The sequence below is a fragment of the Labeo rohita genome, chromosome 10 (genome assembly GCF_022985175.1).
Source record: "Labeo rohita strain BAU-BD-2019 chromosome 10, IGBB_LRoh.1.0, whole genome shotgun sequence".
Lineage (NCBI taxonomy): Eukaryota > Metazoa > Chordata > Actinopteri > Cypriniformes > Cyprinidae > Labeo > Labeo rohita.
Genome location: NC_066878.1, coordinates 29477584 through 29494978, shown reverse-complemented (window position 1 = coordinate 29494978; position 17395 = coordinate 29477584). Strand labels below are relative to the sequence as shown.

Genomic DNA, 17395 nt, shown 5'->3' with positions numbered 1-17395 from the left:
ATGTTCACATTGGTCAATGTATTAACTAACATTATTGAGCAATGAACAGTACATTTATTACACTATTTATTAATCTTCGTTAATGTTACTTAGTAAAAATACAGTCGTTTATTGTTCATGTTAGTTCACAGTGCATTAACTAATGTTAACAAACAACTTGTGATTTTAATAATGCATTAATAAATTCTGTAGAAGTATTGTTTATTCTTAGTTTATTCTTTTCGTCATGCTGTATAATGGTTAAACTGATAAATTATTTTCGCTAAAAAAAAAAGATAATCATAATGATTGTTAGTCATAGGGAAAAAAGCTCTGTCAACAAACATGGAATTGCTTTCACCAATAGAATCTGGACTTGCTAGCTCATGGTTGCCAGATTGCAAAGATTAAGCAAAACATTTGGCATAAACTGTATTTGTATCTATAAATAAATTTTATTAACTTTTTTTCTCGTCTTTATCGTCAACAATATTCCATGTTGATATAGGCACAGTTATCATTTATTGACCTTACTGTCATCTTGACAGCTTTTCGTTTTAGTCATGGGGAAAAAAAGCCCTTCAACAAACATTTCAGGAATTGCTTTTACCAACAGAACAGACTTTCTGTGACATGGTTGCCAGATTGCAAAAATTAAGCAAAACTCTTGAAAGAAAATGTATCCTCTTAACAGTGAGGTTGTGAATTGGAGATTCAAACTCATGATATCTGGCAGCCGCACACAAACGCTTGCATAGTACTTTTGCATGGGCAAAAACACTCAAGATGTAAAAATTTGACTGCAAAGTTTGGCTTTCCCCCCCAAGCTAGTTTGAATGCTGTGATTGTTGAAGTATTTACACTTGCCTGTGTTATTGTGAGCATTTATCTCATGATATATTCCCATCAGGGCTGAGGAAGGTGATGGTGCGCGCTCATCGGCAGGCCTGGTGTTGGCAGGACGAGTGGTACGGTCTGACCATGGAGGACATTCGGCAGCTGGAGCTGGAGACGCAGCTGGCTCTGGCTCAGAAGATGGCGCAGTACAGCTGCAACGAGGAGGGCGGCGAGAACAACGGCGCCGTCACCAGCCCAGAGAAAGAGCACGAAGCCAAGGAGGCCATCAGCTCCATCGAAGCCGAAGGGACGACGAGGACCATGGGGGACACGCTGCAGGCGCGAGGAGAGCTGACCAAGCAGTGGTCCACCTCTTCCAGGTCCTCACGTTCCTCGAAGAGAGGGGGTAAGTCCACATCAACATACTTTATATATTTTTACACACAGGGTTAGGGTGCACATAAGTGAGAAAGGGAGCATGCATACTTGCTTGCCGGCAACCCGCCAAAATAAAAGCCTGCTAATTTAGGTTTGAAAATTGAGAATATTCATATAAAAAAGTAAATATTATCTTTTTATTTTTAAGTTTAGTATCAACTAATTGTACACTTTATTATTTTGTTTATTTTATTAAAATAAAAACTAAAGTCCAATGATATTATTATTTATTATTATTATTATTATTACTATTATTAATTTTTTTTTATAATTAATGGGTCACACTATGTGTAGTGTGAGGACCAAACCAAACCTCGAGGTAATCTTATGAGACCCAGGCTAAAAAAAACGTATGTGCACCCTTGGATATATTATTAGAATTGATTAATAGTGATTTAGTAAAATTCTTTAAAATATTTTTTAAAAAATATTTTAAAATAGAAAATAGTCACTTCAAATTGTAATAATATTTCTTTTTGTATTGTGTAATATTTCTATATTGTGTGATATTGTATTGTATGATATTTTGGTATTAACAAATTATTAATGTAACAGCATTATACATAATTTAAATTATTAAATAATATAGATATAGATTAATGTTACATTATTATGCTGAGTTATATATGTATATAGATGTATAATTTTTATAATATATAATATAATAATTTCTATTATGTATACTATATATACATTTATTATGTATATAAATTAATTAATTAAAAGTCTGTATATTATTATACTTACGTATTTACTATATATATGTGTGTGTATTATAATGAATTAATAATTTGATTTAGTAAAATTGTTTAAAATAAAATTTTAAAATATTTTTGAACAGAAAATAGTCATTTCAAATGATAATATTTTTTTAAACTATTGTTTATTTTAGCATTAACAAATTATTATTGTAACAGTATTATTCTATATTATACAGTATTAACAGAGTTATATATTTTAATTGATGTATTATTTAATATATATAATTTATGTATGCTATATATAATATATAATGTGTGTGTGTGTGTGTTTTATATATATATATATATATATATATATATTTAATTAAGTAAAAATAAAATACTAAAATATTTTCAAATAGAAAATAGTTATTTTAAAATGTAGTAATATTCCATATGTTATATTATATCACATTATATTATATTACATTATTATATATTGTTATATTTGGTAAAATATATATATATATATATATATATATATATATATATATTCAAGTTTTTTTTGTGGGAGGGTGAATTTCACATTAAGCATTGGAACACAAAACTAACATGGTCTGTTTATTTGTTATTAATGTGTTGCGTGTGCAGGAAGTCCTTCACGTCACAGCATTTCTGAGTGGCGCATGCAGAGCATCGCCAGAGATTCGGAGGACAGCACAGACGACGAGTTCTTTGACGCTCATGGTAATGCAGGATCGATCCTCGGTTTCAGAAGCTGCTCATGGCAATCTGTTATTTACTAAAGTCTGAATCCTTGTTCCTTAGAGGACCTCTCTGACAACGAGGAGATCTTTCCCAAGGAGATCACCAAATGGAACTCCAACGATCTGATGGATAAAATCGAGACGGCGGAGACAGAGGAAACCCAGGGTACGTGGAGATTATTTCCACCCATCTGACACACTCTCAGATTGTAGGGGGTGCTTTGGGGCCCGAGGCAGGTGATGCAAAGCATTTTTCTAACGCTTTGGTTTTGTAATGCATAAGCCGAGGCCGCTGCAAGGAGTTTTTTTCCATTCATCCTCCAAATACAGAGATTTTCACATCTTTAATAGGATTAGCGGTAAAGGAGCCCCATTGACTCTGAGGAGGTTAGGGTCTGTGTCAAACAGTGTGAGATTATACAACACTAATTACACTGAATTCCATGCTGTTTGCGAGACGGATCTCACTGCTCGCCGGACTCGCAGGTCAAAGGAGGGTTTAACACTTATGAAACCCATGTTCAAATCAAAGTCTAACGCTAGGTTTCTTTAATAATAATAGATTTCTAAAAGATTCATGTTATTTTACCATTGATAGATATATTTACAACCTTGTTGGAAGCGCGCCGACATACAGCGCCGTTGCGCCACTTCATTTCTTGTCAACTCTGATCTGTCCTATTATTGTTAGTAGTAATTTGGTTAATTTAGTAATTTAATGCTTATATTTAATGCTATAATGTTAATTTAATACTATATTTAATATTATTTGGTATTAGTATTAATATATTAAGTAAAATAGAAAAAAGATTAAATATTATTTTAATTTTAATATTTATAAATTGAGTTTAGACACGTATGTAATATAATATTATTATTATTATTATTATTAATATTAATACAATTATTTCTATTTTACTATTTTTCTGTTTTTATTTATTTATTTATTTATTTATTTATTTTATTTTTTTTTTTAATTTGCATCAGTGCAGATTAGTTTAAGAGAATAATTAATACTTCTATTACTTATGTATAATTTAGTTTTACTATTTAATATTAATATACTAAGTAGCATTGAAATATAATTAAATATTATATGTGTTTGTATATATGTGTGTGTGTGTATACAGTAGTCAACATTTGAAGTGGATCAAACCTTTCATCAAAGTTGTCCTAAGACAAGAATGGGTATTTTTTTGGTTTTAGGACAACTTTGATGAAAGGTTTTGATCCACTTCAAATGTTGACTACTGTATGTGTGTGTGTGTGTATATATATATATATATATATATATATATATATATATATATATATATATATATATATATATATATATATAAAATTAAAAGTGTGTATATATTCTTATTAATAATTACATCATTTTAATGCATTTTTATTGTTATTAAAATTTGTATTGCTATCTGTACTTTATTAATACTAATACCATTTTTGGGGGGAATTATTCTTTTGCATTCATGAATAATAATATTAATAATATTAATAATAATAATAATAATTATTATTATTATTATTATTAATATTAATAAAATTACTAGTGTTTATGTAATCTTATTAGTTATTAAATTATTTTAATGTTTACTCAGTACTTTTGTATTTTTCATATTAATACAATTATTTTTATTCATTTGACATTTTTTTATTTTGCATTGATGCAGGTTAGAGAAAATAGTATATAAATCTTAATAATAATTAATAATTAATTAATATTACAAATGCATTTAATATTTTATATATATAATATATATATATATATATATATATATATATATATATATATATACACACACAAATTATATTAGTATAAATTAATAAATTAATAATGAATATATTTATATATTTTATATTTCTTATAATTGTACAAAATATATGAAGAGTTTATTTGCGAAAACAGACTATTTTTTCAAAAATATATATATTTTTTATTATGTTATCATGTTTTTATTGTTTTATCGTGTTAGTTAGGTGTATTTTTTAGTTATTTTTTAGCTAATCGAAATAACCCAACTGCAGTTTCATTGAGATTAATTGGAATGCACAATGAAAAAGCTAATGAACTCTTTATATTTTAATGCATTATTATTTTTAGGAATAGTTTAGTTTTTATTAGTATAAATAAAATGATTTTTAGTCCTTTTATTATGTTCTTTATTCTTTTTCATCAATGCACTACATCAATCAGTTTTCCCCTGCTTTAAGCGCATTCATTTTAGGTTTTAATTTTATGTCTCTAGGTGACTATCAAGAATCGGGTGGAGACTTTTCTGGGACTGCCAACGTGGAGCGACTCAACGAGGTATGTCTGCCGTTGTGCATTTTCATACACACCTTCCCATTAAAATCAATGGAAATATACTACAACATAAACGTTATGTAATGCATATTTATGCAGCAGTGTCGTTGTGTTAATGCAACCGCAGCAGTGAAAAAAGCATTGATCTATCCTCAAGCTAATGGAGCAGAAATAGTACAATAGTCACGCTGTGTTTATTCTGACGTAAAAACAGGAGAAAAAAGCATTAGAGCTTCTCTGAGGGTATGTTATGCAACAGCGCTTTCATTTTGCATCAGCGCCACACTATCGCTGAACAATCCCTCTGACCTTTGACAAAATGAAACGGCGGTCTGTCACTGCAAAGGTCGGCTCAGCATATAGTCATAAGGTCAAGTTCTCATGGTGTGAAGGGTTTAATGGGGATGTGTGGTGGATGAGCACGATCAGGGGTCGAGGGCTTTTGGGATGATCTCAGCGCTCTTTAACTCTGCTCCGCAGAGACGCAGGTCCATGCGGCGCCGCAGCGTCCGTAAGCGTCGGCGTACAGCACGCAAACACCCAGCTGTGAGTCACAGCGACACCCGTCTGTTCACATCCGCTAGACATGTAGAGTTATGTAGAATTGAGTTATGCAGTTATTCATACAGATTGTGTTGTGTTTGCATAGTGTTTAGCTGATCTTTAGCCTGAAACAGCATTTTTATGGTATCAGAAGTGTTGTTTTTGTACAGTAGACACACTCTTCAGATCTACACATTTAGTTCTATTGTGGCTTAGAGGTTTTAGAGGAACAGTTTCTGTTCTGGAAGTGTTTTTCCTATTCATCTTGTCTGTAGGACAAATCAAATCACTCAAAAACACATTACTTTACTTGAAATAAAATGTCCTAAATGTGTTATTTTTCCTAACCACAATCATTTGAAATAACCAAGATCAGCCACATTATACATTAGTAAGAATTTTAAACAAAAAGGTCATTTCCATGAAACTGGTTACTTTGCATTAACTCCGTATATCTATATCCATAAACTAACAGTTATTATTTTTTAAATTTAATTTAACATTTTTAAACATTTTTTATTTAAACACTGTAAAAAAAAAAAAAAAAAAAAAAAAATTCAACATTTAATAATACATAATTAGCATAATAATAATAATAAACCTGAGATAACATGAACAATGAACATTTGTATTTTTTAAAATAAAATTTAACAAAGATTTAAAAAAGTGCTGCAACAAATATATTGCTTGTTGTTAATTAATTTCATTCATTTAACATTAACTAGTGCAACCGTACTGTGAAGTGTTAATTTTAATCATATTAAAATTAATAAATGTTTTCATTTCAGTAATATTAAAATTAATAGTAAATATATTAATAAGTATATAAAATATATAAATAAATTATTAAATATATATTTAATTTATTTTATATTAGCATTTATTAATATTATTAAGAGTATGTAAGAGTATATAAAATATGAATTATTCTTACTGTAATGTAAATTTTAAAAATATTAAAATTAATAAATGTTAATTTCAATAATATTAAAATTAACATATTTTATATATTTATATAATATATAAATATATAAAATAAATGTTTATTTTATATATATATATATATATATATATATATATATATATATATATATATATACATGATTTTGTGTTTGTTATTAAATAATTTTGTAATAAATTATTTATTAATATTATTGAGAGTATATAAAAATATGAATTATGCTTGCTGTAAAGTATTAAATTTAATAATATTAAAATTAACAAATTTTATATATTTAAATGGATTTATTGATTTATTTGATTGTGTGTGTGTATATATATATATATATATATATATATAAATACAAATATAAATACAAATATAAATTATGTTGTGTTTTTATAAAATAATTTTTTAATAGATTATTTAATAAAATTAAGAGTATATAAAAATATGAATTATACTCACTGTAAAGTGTTTATTTTAATAATATTAAAATTAATAAATGTGTTAATTTCAATAATATTAAAATTAATTTATATTAAAATTGTATGTATTTATATAATATATAAATATATGAAATAACTATACATTCATTTATTTGATATGTTATTTATATTGCTTATGCTTATTACATTATTTATTATTATTATTAAGAGTATATAATATATGAATTGTACTTCATGTAAATTGTTAATTTTAATAATAAAATTAATACATTTCAATAATATTAAAACAAACACATTTTATGTCTTTATATAATATGTGTATATATACATATATGTATTAAATTATTAAGTTGTTCATTTAAATAATATTTTTTTAATAAATTGTTTATTAATATTAAGAGTATATAAAAATATTTGTTATAAAAAAAGTTTCATTTCCGTTTGTTCTCATTTTGTTCTTTCATTAGTATATTTCATTTTAGTATTATTATTAAGAATGTTATTTTGAATATTAAACACGAACATGTAACCGACATGAAGAAATAAGATTAAACCTTTGTGCATAATTATTTTTGAAATTGAGCATTAAAAGTAATGAGCAATTATTTGTATGCCAGTGAAGACAGCCAAAATGTTATAATTAACATAATGACAGCTTCTTTTTATAAATCACTAGTGCTATATTTTATTCTTAACACCACAGCACCCCCACTTTTACTAATGCAATATAGGTAGCTAATTTTAGCTCTGGTCATCTGAGTCGACACACTTGTGACATGTTTCTACACAGACATACATCTGTGTTTCTCACGGCAGGTCTGTGTTGAAAGATTATGTATTTTAACTAAAAATCAATTTATCTATGGAGATTTTGAATGGGATTTGTACTTCCGGAAGCCTGCTGTTGCGGTCTGTACCGTGTTGTTTATTAGTAAGTCGTCCTTTTTCACAATAGCGTGTTGTCACGAGTGTGTGTGGATGTTTTAAACAAACCGTATGCAGCTGCAGAAACAGCTGTCCAAATGTGTCCCTCAGGACTGCTCCTCACAGCAGTGCTTACAGCCGTCCAAGATCCACGTCCTCATCCTGGTCCTGCACGGCGGCAACATCCTGGATACGGGCAGCGGGGACCAGAACAGCAAGCAGGGTGACGTCAACACCATCAGCGGCGCGTTCGATGCTGTGATGCGGGTCCATTACCCCGCTGCTTTGGGTCGCATCGCCATCCGCTTGGTCCCTTGTCCGGCCGTGTGTGTTGAGGCCTTCTCTCTGGTGTCAAAGTGAGCATGAACACACACATCTAATTCACCGCCATGAGAATAAACGCAACCTCTGATAGTTATTAAGCAGTGTTAGGGTGGAACTTCAACTGGCAACACTTTCAACTTTTTAACTTTTCAGTAGATTGACAATTATCGCTTAATAATGGTTCCAGAAAATTGTATTATATTTCATTTTATTTTATTTTATTTTATTTTAATTTATTTTATTTATTTTTTATTCATAATAATAAATAATTTGATTTGGTTGGTATAGAAAAAATATTAGAATTATTGCTTAATAATATTTTCGGAATTTAATTTCCGTTTATTTATTTATTTGTTTGTTTGTTTTAATAATTATTTATTATTATAAAGTAATACATTTATTTATAAAAAAAGTTAAGAAATGTTACTTAGTTTCCAGAAAGTGTTTATTTATTTATTTTAATTTGTTTGTTTGTTTATTCATTTATTTATTTATTTATAAATAGTATTAAACTGGTAACTTTCAACTTTCTAATTTTTCAGTAGATTGACTATTATTGTTTTATAGTAATTCCAAAAAAAGTTGCATTTTAATTTATTTTATTTTATTTTATTTTATTTTTGGTTTGTTTTTATGGATCCAGAAAGTTTCTGTGTTTTTTTTATTTGATTTTATTTGATTTAATTTGATTAGTTATTTATTTGTAATTATTATTATGATTTTTATTATTACTAAATAGTAATAATATATTTTTTTAGTTCGTATAGAAAACATAGATTATAATAGATATATAATAGATATTGCTAAATAATGGTTCCAGCACATTCCTGCAATTATTACATTTGTTTGTTTATTTTAAATTAATTAATTAATTAATACTTTTATTTGTTTGGTATAGAAAGAAAAACAGATTAAAATTGTTGCTTAAAAATATTTCAGTGTATTTATTTATTATGTTATGTTTATTTATTTATTTATTATGTTGTGTAATAATTATTAATTATTATGAAGTAATACATATAAATAATTTTATTTATTTATTATAAAAAGTTCAGAATCATTGCTTTTTTTTTTTCCAGAAAGGCATTTATTTATTTATTTGGTATAGTTAAAAAAAAATAGAATTATTGCTTAATAATAATTCAAGAAAGTCCCTGCAATTAATTACTAGTTGAACTATTTATTTATTTATTTTATAATAATAACAGTATTTTAATTGTTATTACTTCATTTTAATAATAATAATAAAATGCTGCTGTTTATTGTTAGATTTAAATTTTGAATTTATTATATTTATTATTTTTATATTTATTATCTGCTTTTATATTTATTATTGCTACATTGTTTTCACATCAGTGACTTCACTGTATAACATGTTTAATTCAGTAAATAACATCCAGTTATCATTCAACCAGTTATCAAAAAACTCCCAAACATCCAGTACCTTTTGGTGAATGTAGTTGATCATGAGTGTTGCATGAACGCTACAGAAAGACTAGTATGCTAGTATGCCGTTCTTCATCCTAACCCAGTGTATAAAACTGTTTGTGGCTGGTATTGACCCAGCATGCTCTCTGTTCTTGTGTCCTTGACACAGTTTGAGTCCCTACAGCTATGACGAAGGCTGCCTCTCCAACAGTCAGGATCACATCCCTCTGGCCGCCCTGCCCCTATTGGCCACCTCTGCACCACAGTACCAGGACGCCGTGGCAACGGTCATAGTGCGAGCCAATCAGGTCTATGGTGACTTCATCAAATCCCTGGAGGGAGCCACTTTCACTGGACAGGTCAGTGCTTTGGGTTTGCTCTCTGTGTTCATTTACAGACTACTTAAAAAAAAAAAAAACTGTGTCCCAGAGAAATATGCATCTAGTTTTAGAGTGTTTCAAGAGTCTAAAAATAACTTTTTGGATTAATGTGCTTTATTTACAGAAGAAAAACATCAAATGATGTGTTCTTAAACACAATGATATCATTATTTTAGTGTCATTGAGGTTGCTGTATTTTTTTCCAAACACATTGGACGTAAAATGGATGATGAAAATTGTTCAAATGTTAAAATGCGCTGAGACTGTTTAAACTCCAACTGTCAAACATTCAGATCTATCTAGACTAGCAACTAGCTGGTCATGCTATCAACATGCTAGCAGCATGTTATAACATGTTAGAATTGTGCCAAATCATGTTAACATGTTAAAACATGCACACAATGTGTTAAATCATGCTAGCAGCATGTTCTAACATGTTAACAGTGTGCTGAATCATGCTAGCAGTGCGTTATAAAATTTTAGCAGTGTGTTAAATCATGCTAGCAGTATGTTAAAATGTTAGCAATGTATTAAATCATGTTATCAACACATTTAAACATGCGAGCAATGTCTTAAAACATGTTAGCAGTGTGCTAAATCATGCTAACAGTATGTTAAAAAGTTAGCAGTGTGTTAAATCATGTTAACAACTCGTTTAAACGTGCAACCAATGTGTTAAAACATGTTAGCAGTGTGTTAAATCATGCTAGCAGCATGTTCTAACATGTTAGTAGTGTGCTAAATTGTGCTAGCAGCACGTTATAAAATTTTAGCAGCGTGTTAAATCATGCTAGCAGTATGTTAAAATGTTAGCAATGAGTTCAGTCATGTTAACAACACATTTAAACATGCGAGCAATGTCTTAAAACATGTTAGCAGTGTGATAACTCATGCTGTAGGCATGTTATAACTTGTTAGCATTGTGCCAAATCATGTTAACATGTTAAACCATGCACACAATGTGTTAAATCATGCTAGCAGCAAGCTATAACATGTTAGCAGTGTGCGAAATCATGCTAGCATTATGTTAAAATGTTAGCAATGTGTTAAATCATGTTTAAACATGCAAGCAATGTTAAAACATGTTAGCAGTGTGCTAAAGCATGTTAGCAGCATGTTATAACTTGTTAGCATTGTGCCAAATCATGTTAGCATGTTAAAACATGCACACAATTTGTTAAATCATGCTAGTAGCAAGCTATACCATGTTAGCAGTGTGCGAAATCATGCTAGCAGTATGTTAAAAAGTTAGCAATGTGTTAAATCATGTTTAAACATGCAAGCAATGTGTTAAAACATGTTAACATTGTGCTAAATCATGTAAACATGTTAAAACATGCACAAAATGTGTTAAATCATGCTAGCAGCAAGCTATAACATGTTAGCAGTGTGTTACAAAGTTAGCAATGTGTTAAATCATGTTTAAACGTAGGCAATGTGTTGAAACATGTTAGCAGTGTGCTAAAGCATGTTAACATGTTAAAACATGCACACAATGTGTTAAATCATGCTAGCAGCATGTTCTAACATGTTAGCAGCAGCGTGTTACATCATGCTAGCAGTATGTTAAAATGTTAACAATGTGTTAAATCATGTTAACAACACATTTAATCATGCAAGCAATGTCTTAAAACATGTTAGCAGTGTGCTAAAGCATGTTAGCAAAGTGTTAAATTATGTCAACAATGTGTTATAACTTGTTAGCAGTGTGCTAAATCATGCTAACAGTATGTTAAAAAGTTAGCAGTGTGTTAAATCACGTTAACAACTCGTTTAAACGTACAACCAATGTGTTAAAACATGTTAGCAGTGTGCTAAATCATGCTAGCAGCATGTTCTAACATGTTAGTAGTGTGCTAAATTGTGCTAGCAGCACGTTATAAAATTTTAGCAGCGTGTTAAATCATGCTAGCAGTATGTTAAAATGTTAGCAATGAGTTCAGTCATGTTAACAACACATTTAAACATGCGAGCAATGTCTTAAAACATGTTAGCAGTGTGATAACCCATGCTGTAGGCATGTTATAACTTGTTAGCATTGTGCCAAATCATGTTAACATGTTAAACCATGCACACAATGTGTTAAATCATGCTAGCAGCAAGCTATAACATGTTAGCAGTGTGCGAAATCATGCTAGCAGTATGTTAAAATGTTAGCAATGTGTTAAATCATGTTTAAACATGCAAGCAATGTTAAAACATGTTAGCAGTGTGCTAAAGCATGTTAGCAGCATGTTATAACTTGTTAGCATTGTGCCAAATCATGTTAGCATGTTAAAACATGCACACAATTTGTTAAATCATGCTAGTAGCAAGCTATAACATGTTAGCAGTGTGCGAAATCATGCTAGCAGTATGTTAAAAAGTTAGCAATGTGTTAAATCATGTTTAAACATGCAAGCAATGTGTTAAAACATGTTAGCATTGTGCTAAATCATGTAAACATGTTAAAACATGCACAAAATGTGTTAAATCATGCTAGCAGCAAGCTATAACATGTTAGCAGTGTGTTAAAAAGTTAGCAATGTGTTAAATCATGTTTAAACGTAGGCAATGTGTTGAAACGTGTTAGCAGTGTGCTAAAGCATGTTAACATGTTAAAACATGCACACAATGTGTTAAATCATGCTAGCAGCATGTTCTAACATGTTAGCAGCAGCGTGTTAAATCATGCTAGCAGTATGTTAAAATGTTAGCAATGTGTTCAATCATGTTAACAACACATTTAAACATGCAAGCAATGTCTTAAAACATGTTAGCAGTGTGCTAAAGCATGTTAACATGTTAAAACATGCACACAGTGTGTTAAATCATGCTAGCAGCATGTTCTAACATGTTAGCAGCAGCATGTTAAGTCATGCTAGCATTATGTCAAAATGTTAACAGTGTCTTGAAACATGTTAGCAGTGTGCTAAAGCATGCTAGCAGCAAGTAATAACATGTTAGCAGTGTGTCAAATCGTGTTAACTTGTTGAAACATGCATATAATGTGTTAAGTCATGCTAGCAGCAAGTTATAACGCGTTACCAGTGTGCTAAATCATGCGAGCAGTATGTTAAAACATGTTAGCAATGTGCTAAACTGTCAACATGCTATAACATGTTAGCAGTGTGTTAAATCATACTAGAAATGTGTTAAAACATGCTAGCTGTGTACTAAATCGTGTCAACATGTTAAAACATGCATGCAGTGTGTTAAATCATGTTAGAAATGTGTTAAAACATGCATGCAGTGTGTTAAATCATGTTAACAAGCTAACACATGCACACGTTAAAACATGCTAGCAGCATGTTGTAACGTTAGCAGTGTGTTAAATCATGCTAGCAGTATGTTAAAACATGTTAGCAATGTGCTAAACTGTCAACATGCTATAACATGTTAGCAGTGTGTTAAATCATACTAGAAATGTGTTAAAACATGCTAGCTGTGTACTAAATCGTGTCAACATGTTAAAACATGCATGCAGTGTGTTAAATCATGTTAACAAGTTAAAACATGCTAGCAGCATGTTATAACGTTAGCAGTGTGTTGAATCATGCTAGAAATATGTTAAAACATGTTAGTACGTGTTAAATCATGTCAGCATGTTATAACATGCTAGCAATGTGTTAAATTATGTAAGAAACTTGTTGACAACATACTAAATCATGCTAACAACATGGTAACAGAGTGTTAAATTACTCTACCAACAGGTTACAATCTGTGAAATAATGATATCAAGATGTTAAAACATGTTAACAATGTGTTAAATCATGTTAGAAACATGCTAGCGATATGTTAAATGATGCAAGAAACATGTTAGCAATGTGCTAATTCAATAGAAACATGTAAACAAGTTGTTAAATCTTGTTAAACTGTTAAAATCGTTTTAGCTGCCTGCTAAAAAACCTACTGAAATCATGCCAAAAACATGTTAAACCATGCTAGTAACAGTGACTCTATTCAGGGATCTGAACTGTACTTGGCTAGATGGGAACTTTGAATTGGAACAGTACTTGGGCGACGACTGATGACGTTTCACCAGTCCACAACACAACACAAGTACAGACAAGAACGCATATTGAGAAATGGCTCATGTGTCACATCGTGGAAGTGTTGTGAATGTTGCTTCATGTTGTTTTAAAAAGTGTAATTGCTCATTCATTGCCCGTCACATGCGTGTCTGTGCACAGGTGTGTCTGATTGGTGACTGTGTGGGAGGCATTCTGGGATTTGATGCTCTCTGCAGCAGCAACATCACCGTGTCAGAGAGTCAAAACAGCAGCCGACGTGGCAGCATTGTCAGTGTGCAGGTGAAACACACACACATCAGACAGTGATTAATTACCCGTGATAAATCGCAACATTGCACATAAGACAAATTGCATCCTTTTGTGTTTGTAAGTGTGTCAATAGCAGTAATACATCAAAGTCTTTTATTTCAGAAGAGCATGAAAATGCTGTTTTCCATCACATGACCCCTGTCATGCTAATCACTGCTTCACTTCCCCTGCAGGACAATGACCTGCTGTCACCAGGGATCATTATAAACAGCTCTCACTGCACAGGCTCGGGCTCGGGCTCGGGCTCGGGCTCGGGTTCGGGTTCGGGCTCGGGTTTGTCTCTGGAGGGCAGTCGGCACCTCAGCCGCAGTAATATAGACATTCCACGCTCCAGCGGTCCGGACGACCCCAAAAAACAGCTGCCCCGCAAACGCAGCGACTCCTCCACCTACGAGCTCGACACCATCAAACAGCATCAGGCCTTCCTGACCAGGTGAGCCACAGCTCTTTATCATTTAAGTGAATGTGTCATTTTATTTGTCATAATTGTGTGCACAATATACTCATGATTGGATTGGATAAAGAGAAATCTTAAAACTAATGCAAATTCATGGACAAATAGGTAGTAAATAATAGACATTTCAATATTATTATATTATATTATAGACTATATCTTGTGAGTCAATCTTTTAAATTATTCAGTCGAATTGGTTCAAAAATCTAAATGATTCTTTAGCAAATGAATCTGAATCAAAGTTTTTAAGGGAAAAAAAACACTAAACACGTTTTTTGTTTATGGTCATGCATTTTTTTTTTACATAAAAAGTGTGAACTCTGCAGGAGTTTATTTTTTTTTTAATTATATATTTATGAAGATTGTAAAACTTTTTAAATAATTCTTTCAGTCAAATCTTTTAAATGAATCAGTCAAGTGGTTCAAAAATATAAATGATTGATTAGGAAATTAATCAGTCAAAATTAGTTAAGGAATAAAAACCTCCACTAAACGTGAAACTTTTTGTTAATAGTCATGTTTAAATAAACTATTGCAGAGTTCACTTTTCATGTAAAAAAAAAAATGACCAGAAATAAAAAGTTTGTTCAGTAAATAGTAGAGTTTTTTCCTATTCTTATTATAAAAGAAACACATTTTTTGTCATGGATTTTTTTTTTTTTTACAAGAAAAATGTGAACCTTGCAATAGTTTATTTTAACAATTTATATATTTATTAGGATTGTAAAGCATTTTAAATAATTATTTTCAGTCAGATATTTAAAATGAATCAGTCAAAGTGGTTCAAAAATGTAAATGATTCTTCAAAATTATTTAAGGAAAAAAAAAACTCCACTAAACAAATTTTGTTTGTAGTCATGTATTTTTTACATGAAAAGTGAACTCTGCAGTAGTTTATTTTAAACATATATACATTTATTAAGACTGTAAAATAATTTAAATAATTCTTTTCAGTTAAATCTTTTTAAATGAATCAGTGTTTCAGTGTTTCAGTCAATAATATATAATATTTATTCAGATTCAAAAACATTTTAAATCATTCTTTTAAATCAAATCTTTTAAATTAATCAGTCTAAGTGTGAAATCTTCGATTGTTTATTTTAAAAATGTCGAAGTTCAGAAACCTAAATGATTCCTTAGCAAATTAATCTGAATCAAAATTGTTAAAGGAAAATAAACTACTTCTCTAGTAAACAAACACTTTGTTTATGGTAACAAATTTGTATTTGTTTTTTTTTTTTTTTTTGTTTTGTTTTTTTTTACAAAAAGTGTGAAATCTGCAATTGTTTATTTAAAAAAATGAATATTTATTCAGATTGTAACAATTTTTAAATAATTATTTTCAGTCAAATCTTGTAAATGAATTAGACGTAGTGGTTCCGAAACCTAAATGATTTCTTTGCAAAGTAATCTGAATCAAATTATTTAAGAAAAACAAATACTTTTCTAGTTATCATAAATGTTTTGTCTATGGTGGTTTCTGCAGAAAAAGTGTGAACTTTTCAATACTTTAGTTTAAAAATGAATACTGTTTACTAATAAATAATTCAATCTGTTACAAATTATTAAAAGTTAATCGTTGCATTTTTTAATTTTTATATTTGCATAATGTTTTATTTTAATATTTTTAATAAATAATTAAAACTGTTACAAATTATTAAAAATTAACAATTAAAATGTGCGTGATTTTCTTTATTTTAATATTTTTATATGATACATTTTCTGACATTTTTATATCAGTGTGGTTGTGATAATGTAGATAATACAGTTGTAAATATAATAATGTAAATTGTGTGTATGTAGTCTACACTCCAGCGTTTTAAGGAACGATCCGGGTTCGCGTCGGTCCAGCAGCAGTACCATGCTGGAGGGAGGAGGCGCTTTGGGAAAGTTTGACTTCGAAGTATCCGATTTCTTCCTCTTCGGATCTCCGCTCGGCCTGGTCCTCGCTCTGAGGAAGACCGTCGTCCCTTCTTTGGATGGTGTGTTAACCTTGAATACTCTTAATATAGTTTCTATTTGAGTCCACGAGTTATGAAGTCCAGTGTTTAAAATCTTTTAAAGGCTTTAAACATATTAATCCTATTAAGCCAATCATTAAGTTAAATCATTTGCTGGCAGATAATGAGCGATTGTTTTAGAGGACCAGAAAATGAACGATATGCTAATGGGAGTTTCCCAAACCAACATCTGTTATGTAGAGCTCATCAGACAAAACAAACACAAGGATGAATATGTTGAATGACATATTTAAGGCATAACATTTATTCTTTCCTTTCATTCTTCCTTCTTTCAGTGGCTCATCTTCGTCCGGCGTGCCAGCAGGTTTACAACCTGTTCCACCCGGCGGATCCCTCCGCTTCGCGTCTGGAGCCCCTGCTGGAAAAGCGCTTCCACCTGATGCCTCCATTTAGCGTGCCGCGATACCAGCGTTTCCCGCTGGGTGATGGCCAGTCGGCGCTGCTGGGTAAGAGTGGAGAGATTTCTCAGACAACACGCACACCTGCTATGACCTGGATTACACCTGCTACTAATATATGTGTCCCGGGTGATCTGATCACCAGTGGTCAGGCAAGACAGATTGTTGTTTTTCACCTGGTATTAACATGTGTATCAAAT

At 30.4% G+C, this 17395-nt stretch overlaps 1 protein-coding gene across 1 annotated transcript in view; it reads left to right on the top strand.

The window, feature by feature from the left end:
* LOC127172227 (membrane-associated phosphatidylinositol transfer protein 2) overlaps window positions 1-17395 on the top strand; it is a 66397-nt gene that overhangs the window by 29532 nt on the left and 19470 nt on the right. Inside the window, 10 exon segments of the mRNA XM_051121444.1 lie at window positions 890-1222; window positions 2586-2681; window positions 2763-2867; window positions 4954-5015; window positions 7980-8224; window positions 9790-9979; window positions 14173-14292; window positions 14496-14755; window positions 16580-16758; window positions 17073-17243. Of these exon segments, the coding sequence (XP_050977401.1) occupies window positions 890-1222; window positions 2586-2681; window positions 2763-2867; window positions 4954-5015; window positions 7980-8224; window positions 9790-9979; window positions 14173-14292; window positions 14496-14755; window positions 16580-16758; window positions 17073-17243 (1761 nt within the window).